This window comes from Helianthus annuus, chromosome 5 (genome assembly GCF_002127325.2).
Source record: "Helianthus annuus cultivar XRQ/B chromosome 5, HanXRQr2.0-SUNRISE, whole genome shotgun sequence".
In the NCBI taxonomy this organism is placed as follows: domain Eukaryota; kingdom Viridiplantae; phylum Streptophyta; class Magnoliopsida; order Asterales; family Asteraceae; genus Helianthus; species Helianthus annuus.
In genome coordinates this window covers 45,492,497-45,500,163 of record NC_035437.2, presented here as the reverse complement: position 1 = coordinate 45,500,163, position 7,667 = coordinate 45,492,497, and the positions used below count along the sequence as shown (strand labels likewise).

At 35.1% G+C, this 7,667-nt stretch overlaps 2 protein-coding genes across 2 annotated transcripts; both read right to left on the bottom strand.

Annotated features, from left to right (window-relative positions):
• Nucleotides 1–4,847: 4,847 nt before the first annotated feature.
• Nucleotides 4,848–5,297, bottom strand: LOC110943387 (ATP-dependent DNA helicase pif1-like). Its single transcript, XM_022185139.1, has one exon. It carries the CDS (start codon nt 5,295–5,297, stop codon nt 4,848–4,850), a length of 450 nt encoding a protein of 149 aa, XP_022040831.1.
• Nucleotides 5,298–5,317: 20 nt separating this feature from the next.
• On the bottom strand, nt 5,318–6,073 carry LOC110943386. Its single transcript, XM_022185137.1, has one exon. It carries the CDS (start codon nt 6,071–6,073, stop codon nt 5,318–5,320), a length of 756 nt encoding a protein of 251 aa, XP_022040829.1.
• Between the last annotated feature and the right edge of the window lie 1,594 nt (nt 6,074–7,667).

Genomic DNA, 7,667 nt, shown 5'->3' with positions numbered 1-7,667 from the left:
TTTTGTGCAGGAACAGACAAGATGGAAACAAAGGACGCTCCAAAGGATGAGGAATCTGTAGAGTCTGGATCTTCAAGTTCTGCATCAGTATGTTTAAAATGTGACAGCTTCAAGACTGAAAATGACAAACTCTTGAAGGATGCGGAAAGTTTGACATCGGAAGTCAAGAAGTTAGAAGATGTGAAACAAGCTGATGATAAACAGATTCTTATGTTGAAGGAAAATTGTGAGAAACTGAAGATTGAAAATGACAAACTGTTAAGTAATTTGAACAGTTTGACATTTGAAAACAAGAAGTTGAAAGAAAAAGAAAAGGTTTTTGAAGAGAAAATTAAGGATTTTGAAATTGAAAAATCAAAAAATGAAAAGGAATTTCAAAATCAACTGAAAATTCTTGAAGATGGGAGAGATGTTTTTAGCCAAAATAACATTGAAAAGCAAAAATTGATCAATTCACATCTTCAGAAAATTATTAAACTTGAAAAAGAATGTGAATGTGCTAGAAAGAAAATTGAAGTGTTGGAAAAAGAGTTTGAAAGCAAAAAGAAATCTTCAGAAGATGAGGATTTCTAGATTAAGCTGGAAAACAAAAACCTGAAAGTAAATGAAGCAAAATTTCAAGAACAGATAAAAGTTTTGGAAAATGAAAAGTCTGTTCTTGAAAATTTGAAACATGAGAATGAAAATTCAATCAAGTCTCATCTTGAAAGAATGTCTCAGCTTGAAGACGAAGCTAAGAGTTCAAGAAACAAGATTGATGAACTTGAAAAGAAATTGATAGGTTTTGCGACTGTATCAGATAGTTTGAAATTTCCCTATCCAAAACCAATCAATTCTGTTCCAATAAGTGACAATGTCACAAACTTTGACAATGTCAAAGTTGAAGATTGCGATGAAAAATCTGATGATGTAAACAAAAAACTTGAAAAACAAAAATTATTTTTGAAAACAAAAGAAAAGTTTCAGAAAACTGTTCTGCAATCGACTGAAAAGGGAGAATGCTCTAAGCAAAAACCTTTGAAGAAAAAAGTGGAACAGAAACAAAAAGTTAATAAAAGTTCATTCGATCGAGCATCCAATCGAAATAAAAAATTACAAAAAATGAAAAATGAAAACTCAAAAATTGTTGGCAATAAGTGGTGCAGGTTGAACCACAGTGCTCAAAAGCCAAATCCAGCAAACTTGAGGAAAGAATATCACCAAGCCAAACAATGCTTTGATCTGAGCGTTTAGACTCAAAATGGTGATCGGTACGATAACAGAGTGTGTTACCGATGCGGTTATCAAGGACACATTGCTGTTAACTGCCAGTATTGGAGTTATGAGACCAGGAGGTGCTTTAACTGCAACATCAAAGGTCACGTTGCCCGAGATTGCCCAAGGAAATCAAGTGAAAGATTGAGGGTTAATTCTCAGAAAGTGGCAAAGATTCCAGTCAAAGTCAAGCCCCAGGAACAGAAGGTTCTGAAACCTAAAGTTCAAGAACAGTCAATTCAGGAAAAGAAAGTGAAGCTTTCACAGGGGCAAAAAGACAGACTGAGGAAAAAGAGAAAGAAGGCAAGAGAATATCTCGAGAAGATATTGTCCTCGGGTTCACCGGACAGAAAGAATAAAAGTTCTGATGAATCAACTTCTTCAATTGCAAAGTCTAGCAAGACAGATTCATCAGATACAAATCTGAGGACGAAAGAGGAAAAGAAAAAGAAGAAAATGGTCGGCGATGAATCTGACAGGTCAAAGTCAGACAAGCCACCTGCAGGCAATGATTCTGGTTCGTTAAAACCAGAGGAGCCATTGGTTGAGGTAAAAAAGGAGAATTCAGGTTTAACAATGGATGATGCAAATTTTCCACCATTGTTGAACAAGAATTCGAAATCACCCAGGGACCGTGAGGCTTGGGTGAATCTGTTTAAATGAAAAACCTGACTTGTCGGAGATCCCAAGATGGTATCGTGGATCATGAATTGGCATCTTTCTAAATCTGTTTGTGAGATTTTTGCAGGACTTGCCGGAACTCCCAGCTTTGTAAGCGAGGAGTATGAATCGGCACCTTGAGAATTCAACCAAAAGATGGTAATTGGTTGAAAAACAGGTTTGAAAAGCTTAATTGCTAAATCTACAAGTGGTTGTATGTTTGTGATTGTTATAAATGGTTCAGAATGAGAACTAGTTGTTCGTACAAGTGGTTAAATCAAGGTCATTAATTTGAACTTGATTTAATTATCATTCATGAAATTGGTAAACAATGTGATGATTTTGCCCCAATTTTACAAAAGGTAAAAACAACTAAACTTATTTTCCGAAAAAACCATTCTGATTAAAACAAACTTAAGTGTTTTGAAATCATTATGGGAAAATAGTTTGTTGTGAGGGGGAGTTCTGATTGTTTTTGCACAAGAATGGTGAATTGAGGTAATTCACATAATGTTGTCAAATTTTTCTTGTATAGTTTGTTTTCAATTTTTCCTCGGAAAATCAAAATTGAAACATATTTTGATTTTAGGGGGAGTAATAAAATTTTGAAAAATTTAAAAAATTGAAAAATACAAAATGAGATTTGTTGCTATAAAAGGAAATGATAGTAAATCGGTAGAATATCACAACATGCTAGAGATTTGTAAAGTCAAAAGTGTTTTAAACAAATCTTACTAATGATGTGTCAGTAGACTTCACACAGTTAGTAAATTGTATTCGGGATATAAACCTAAATTCAAACTTGCTTATTTTGTGGGGAACACTACTTGGATATATAGGTAACCCCTGAAATCTCGTTTGAAAGGTTTCTTATTCTGAAATATTAGGTTTTTATACTCTATGATGTCTGGGGTATTATTCCGGGACTTCTGCTGAACGGTAGTTCTGACCTAGTCCCTGGCTAATACTTTCTCCAAAATGCTTGAAACATAGCATAAAGCCCTCAGTTGATTAGACAATAAAATTGATAATCATCTGTTGTAGCTGAAAAGATCCTCTAAAGGGGACACACTGCTAAGTCGAAACTGATATCTCTCTGCTGAACGGAAGTTCTGACCTGAGATCCCTCAGTCTTCGCATTCATCCCCTAATTTATATACAGATATCATTCGTAGTATACTTACCTGTAAATCAGAATATTGAGATCTGGATGCGGGAGTATATTCAAGAGGTGGAACACTCAAATAAGTTTAAGATTCTAAGATATTAAATATGTATCTTGAATCAATTGAAAACTTGTGTAGAGGTTTAAGTGGACAACAATACTGACAATCAGAAGTGAATTTGTTTTTAACGTTTGCTGATTAATAAGATCAACGGTGTTAGTGATATGTCTCAAAATCCGATATGATCCTCTTGCACAATCTCTCAAAAATAGTGCTTCATTTCAGTTTTTCATCAAATCAAAAATCCAAAAATATTATATTTTTGTTTGTAATTTGAAAACTGCAAAAAGATTTTCGACAACAGAGTGTGAAGAGCTGATTTTCAACAGTTCAAGTGCTAAACATGTTGAACTTATGGTTTGGGAGAGAGTGTGTGAAATTGTGAAGATTTGAAGTGTAAAATTGGTTCATTAACTTGATGTTTAAGTTGAATGTTAACCAACAATTTGATCTTCATAGTTTTCTTATACGATTAGTTGATTCGTTAAATTGAATCACAATTGTGTTGTATTGTGATAGTGTGTCTGAGTCTTGCAGGTTTCTGATCCTGTTGCTACAGATAGCCAGGAGACACATCAGAACCAGAGAAAAGCTTAAACGGAGAAAGCCAGGAGTTGATTTCAATGGCGATAACGATTTCCAGACAGAGATCCCAGCATGATGATAGGGGGAGTCTGATGAAAGTTATAGCCAGAGAAAGATTCAGGCATATATTTCCAGGGAGAAGTTCCTGTAGAAGATTTGATTCCAGGAAGAGTTCCTGAAGAAGACCGAACAAGATTGAAGAGCTGTGAATGATTGAAGACTCTCACTGAAGATTCCGTCAACATTCAAGGGGGAGTCTGTTGGTGCAGTTGTCTGTCGACTACATCTTCGTTCGAGTCTTAGGGTAGGGCAGATCGTATTGTGAACAGAAAACGAGATTGTATAGATATTAGGCTTAGGATCGCTTATATGACCCAATTAGAAGTTAGGACCGCTCGAACGACAGGATAATGGACCGCTCGAGTGACATTATGTTGGACCGCTCGAGTGGCAATTGTCTGGTTCGCTCATATGGACTTGTCCATATAAGCGAACCCAAATGCTTATAAATAGGGGTTCATTTTAGCGGTTCATGTGTGTGTTTTTCAAGGTGTAACGGCGAAGCCCTGCCCGTTTGTCTCCAAGAACTTGTAATTTGGCAGACTATCAATAAAAGAGACATTAAGTAGTGAAATCAAGCTTTATGAAGACTAATTCAATGAATTCCGCCTCTGAATTAGTCTAAGCGCTCTTCTGAACGACTCGTCAGGTCCGAAAACGTTCCTACATTTATGCTACTTATGTTATGTTTAATTCTGTTTTGGACATGTAAGCAGTGGTTATGATGTTTTATTGGTTTCCTTGGTACTTTAAGTTTAAAGACAATTAGTGTTATATGATCAATCAAGAAACCATATTTTTGAACATCATCTAAAAAAGGTTGGTATCGTCTATAAAAGGTTGTTGATTATCAATGTGTAAGTATATATATTTACATAATAAGTTGTTGTTTATATGTCATTCGGATTGTTTATATAATTTGAAAGTAAGATGTACTAAAGATGTAATATAAGCAAATAAGCTGAAGTAAAAATAAAAGATGACTATTTGAAAAAAAAATAAATAAACGAAAACAAATACAGTTGGAAATTATATTTTAAAATACTCAAACTCTAAGTCAAACTATAAATTTGAGAATATCTCTTTGTAAACTACATTTGTAGTTTTATTAGTAACGTTCCCATCATCGTCTAATATTAACATCCTTAAACCATCCATACTTTTGACTCTTGAAAGTGCAACGTATAGTTGTCCGTGAGTGAAAACAGGTTGCTTTAGAAACAAACCAACCTTCGATAGCGACTGCCCCTGGCTTTTGTTTATCGTCATTGCGAAACACACTGCTATCGGAAATTGCCTTCTTTGAAGTTTGAAAGGAATTCGTTTGTCAGAAGGAGAAAGATTGATCCTTGGAATAAAAGTTCTTGTCCCAATAACTTTTGCTTCAATAATACGATCACCAAGTGTAACGACTTGTAATCTTGTACCATTATACAAACCGTTTTTCTGATCAAGGTTACGTAAAAGCATTATGGGAACGCCAACTTTTAATACCAACTTATGATTCGGCATTCCTGAAACTTTTATTCCATTTAGAATGTCGGGGGGTAAACATCGTGTCGAATATGGTCAGTTACATTCACCGATTGGCAGATAGAATCAGAACTTAGATACTCTTTTTGATCACCAGGAAACATTGCTAATAAGATATCATTTATCTCGTGAACAACGTCGTTCTTAGGAGCAAGTATCGCTCTTTGTTGAAAATAATTTGGATCATTGAAAGATTCAAGTATCGAAGGATACACAAAGTTGATCATTGCTAATAAGGTATCATTTATCTCGTGAACAACGTCGTTCTTAGGAGCAAGTATCGCTCTTTGTTGAAAATAATTTGGATCATTGAAAGATTCAAGTATCGGAGGATACACAAAGTTGATCAGACTAACCATAGGGTTAGTGGAATCAGTAATCAACAGTTCTTCAGGTATATCAATAACAGCTTCGCCGTCGTTGCGACCACCAACTTTTCCCTCGCCAATATCCAAAATCCATTTAGCAAAATCTTTTGTCTTCTCAATATCACCATGATTCATGCCAACTGTGAGCCTCATGTTTTTTGTTAGCGTTAGTAACTTGCATTTGTTCCATATATATGATGAATTCAATGAAGCGTTGACGATATCTTGTCTAGAACCATTAGGAACAACAGGAAGAATTTGTCTAAAGTCACCACCAAATACAATTACCTTTCTTCCAAATGGTAAAGCTTCGCTATTTGAACATTCAGGCATCAATATATCTTTTAAGGTTCTATCCAATGCTTCAAAGGCATGTTTATGAATCATTGGAGCCTTATCCCATATAATAAGTTGTGTTTTTTTAAAAGATACGCAACTTCGGATCCAGGCTTCATGCGGCAAATAGAATCCTCATTTAGATTCAGAGGGATGGAAAACCAAGAATGTGTTGTTCGACCTCCCGAAAGTAGTAAAGAAGCTATACCACTTGAAGCAACATTTAAAACAATTTCAGACCTACTCCGAATTGCTACCGATAATGTCTTCCAAAGGAAGGTCTTACCGGTGCCACCATATCCGTAAAGAAAAAACACACCACCTTTGTTAGTTCTAACAGATTCCATAATTTGATCAAAAACATGATGCTGCTCGTCTGTTAAAAGTACTAACATACTATTCAACTCATCTTCCATAGTATTTTGGTCATAAGATAACTCCTCATTGATCAACCGATTGTTAGAAGAAGAAATAGACTCTTGGTCAGGATAAGGCATAGTTGAATAGTTCTTTAGCGATGAGTTATTACGAAGTAAGAATTTCTCAATCTCTAACAAAGCCAAATTCTTAATGTCTTCGTCAGAGTAATGTAAAACTGCATAAAAAATAAATACAATAAGTAAAAGATTTATATAATAATACCATAAGTCGTACATTTGAGTATGAAAATAATAAAATTGATAAGTATGTTAACTGAAAAATACATACCATCAACATGTAAATGTTTTTCTTGTCTATATAAAATGTCATCCGATAAATACGTCCATGTCTTCTCCCATACAAAATCCGGTCTAGACAAACTACCAGACATCAACATTGTCCCAAATAACGTCTGTAAAAACGTAGCGGTTCCATACAAACTGGCTTCTTTAATAGCTTCAATGTACTCGTTGTCATCATCCAAAAGCCCTAACGTATAACATGTGTCCCTGAAAGTTGGATACAAAGTACCGTTTACAGTACAAATATCTTCAAAAGATTTTGGACCCTTTACTTTGTTCAATAATATTCTTAGGTAGTATGCTTCACCAGCTGAAGGAAACACCGAATGAATCCTACCGATTGAAGGATGTCGTTTCCTTACATCCCAACTGCGAGTATTTAATTTAAAAACATATTTTGAAGGAAACTCAACATAAGTAAGCTCACGTGCCTCAGGGAATCTTTCATTACACTTCATCCAAGATAAGAACATAGTAGAAGCAACAGATGGTTTGTTAAGAACCTCGTCAATGTCATCGTTTGCACCATATACTACATTTTGTTAATCCGGTAAATGAAACGGAAGTCGAATAACTGCAGGATATCGATAATGAACATCATAGGAAAAGATCCTCCAAGCAGATTCGCATGCAGAAATATACCGGCAATCGTAATCCTTTTCTATCTCATCGACTACAGGTTCCTGCTCATCCTGATTTCCACTTTCAACAACTCTAAGCGTAGTTCTATCTGGGCCTTTGTTAATGTACTTGAACAAATATTTGATAGAACCAAGTTGGTTGCACCATTCAACATTAATATGCGCCTCGTATCTTTTTAAAGCACTTTACTATATGGAACAACATATCTATTGTCTACGCACACGTGATTTAACAACAGAATGGCGAGAATCCCTTCTACGATAAACTGGAAATCCTTTCTT

What these genes read in the sequence shown, in the direction of transcription:
- LOC110943387 (XM_022185139.1), bottom strand. Translation starts at nt 5,297, where the DNA reads ATGCCGAATCATAAGTTGGTATTAAAAGTTGGCGTTCCCATAATGCTT.
- LOC110943386 (XM_022185137.1), bottom strand. Translation starts at nt 6,073, where the DNA reads ATGATTCATAAACATGCCTTTGAAGCATTGGATAGAACCTTAAAAGAT.